Consider the following 1,231-nt stretch of genomic DNA (forward strand, 5'->3'; position numbering starts at 1 on the left):
AAGTATCAACCAATGAAACAAAAATGATAGAATGAATGCACAGTTCTTTACTGAAGTTCATACAAAGAATTATATATTCAATGCATTTCTCTATTCATCTTGCAGAAACATGAAGTGCACCAGTTTAAACGACAACACTGATAAAATGTTACTAATGGGAATGGATATTTAAACAGTTATACATGGACAGATGAAAATACTAGTATTACAAATGTTGATCATAAATAAGCAACATAGGGCAGGGGAGATATTTCAGCAGTGAAAAGCTTACTGGTCTTCCACATAATGGTGGTCAATTTCTAGCATTTACATGGGGACCAACAACTACCCATTATTTAAAGATCAGGAGTTCTGAGGTCATCTTCTAACAACACTAAAGATGAGGCATATATGATATTCATATTTATGCACACAGTCATAATACTCCTATTTATTAAAAANTTTCAGAACAAGCACAAGAGTTAGGCAGAACATCCTACACCTGGAATCCAATGACTCTGAAGCATCAGGCAGTATTGATGTCATAAACATATGCCATCCTGAGAAATAGAATATAACATATATTTGGCCAAATTTCAAAATTAAAGATGTGGATGAAGAGCTGCACAAAAGCATATGCTTGTGCAAAACATATGAGGGGGCTTATGTGGTTTGTATACCTACAATCAGAACAGGAAGTCCTTCACAGAGAAATTTTTTCTTGAAAAACAAAAATAAAGGTAAAAATATAAAACCATCAGGCTTGCAAAATAGCTTAGCACTGAATAGCAAACGTGTCTACTGTATCTTATATGATTTAGGGGCAGAGACCAAATGGCNAATGTATGGGAGCATGAGAAGAAAGCTGAAGGATCCATTTCAACCACAGCACAGTAGACCCCCTAAAAATTCGTCCGGTCTAAAAGAAATGCAGGGCCAAATCTGTAGCAGAGACTGAGGGAAGGGCCAATGAAAACTCACCCAACTAGAGACCCGTCCCAAGGGCAAGATCTAATCCATGACATTATTAAGGAAACTCTGTAATGCTCCCACATAGCAGCCTTGCATAATTGTCCATTGAGAGGCTCCAACCAGCAGCTGACTGAAACAGATGCAGTAAAACATAGGATGGACCTGAGGACACTTATGGGAGAGTTGGGGGAAAGATTGAAGGCCCAGAAGAGGATAGGAAATCCATAGGAAGAACAATAGTTTTAACTAACCTGGACCCCTGGTGACACTAAGAGACTGA

At 38.1% G+C, this 1,231-nt stretch overlaps 1 protein-coding gene across 1 annotated transcript in view; it reads right to left on the minus strand.

Moving 5' to 3' along the window:
* LOC110317925 (zinc finger protein 160-like) overlaps positions 1–306 on the minus strand; it is a 4,801-nt gene extending 4,495 nt beyond the window's left edge. The window contains 1 exon segment of the mRNA XM_029535743.1: positions 272–306. Coding sequence (XP_029391603.1) covers positions 272–306 — 35 coding nt within the window.
* Between the last annotated feature and the right edge of the window lie 925 nt (positions 307–1,231).

This window comes from Mus pahari, chromosome 3 (assembly GCF_900095145.1).
Source record: "Mus pahari chromosome 3, PAHARI_EIJ_v1.1, whole genome shotgun sequence".
NCBI classification, from domain to species: Eukaryota; Metazoa; Chordata; class Mammalia; order Rodentia; family Muridae; genus Mus; species Mus pahari.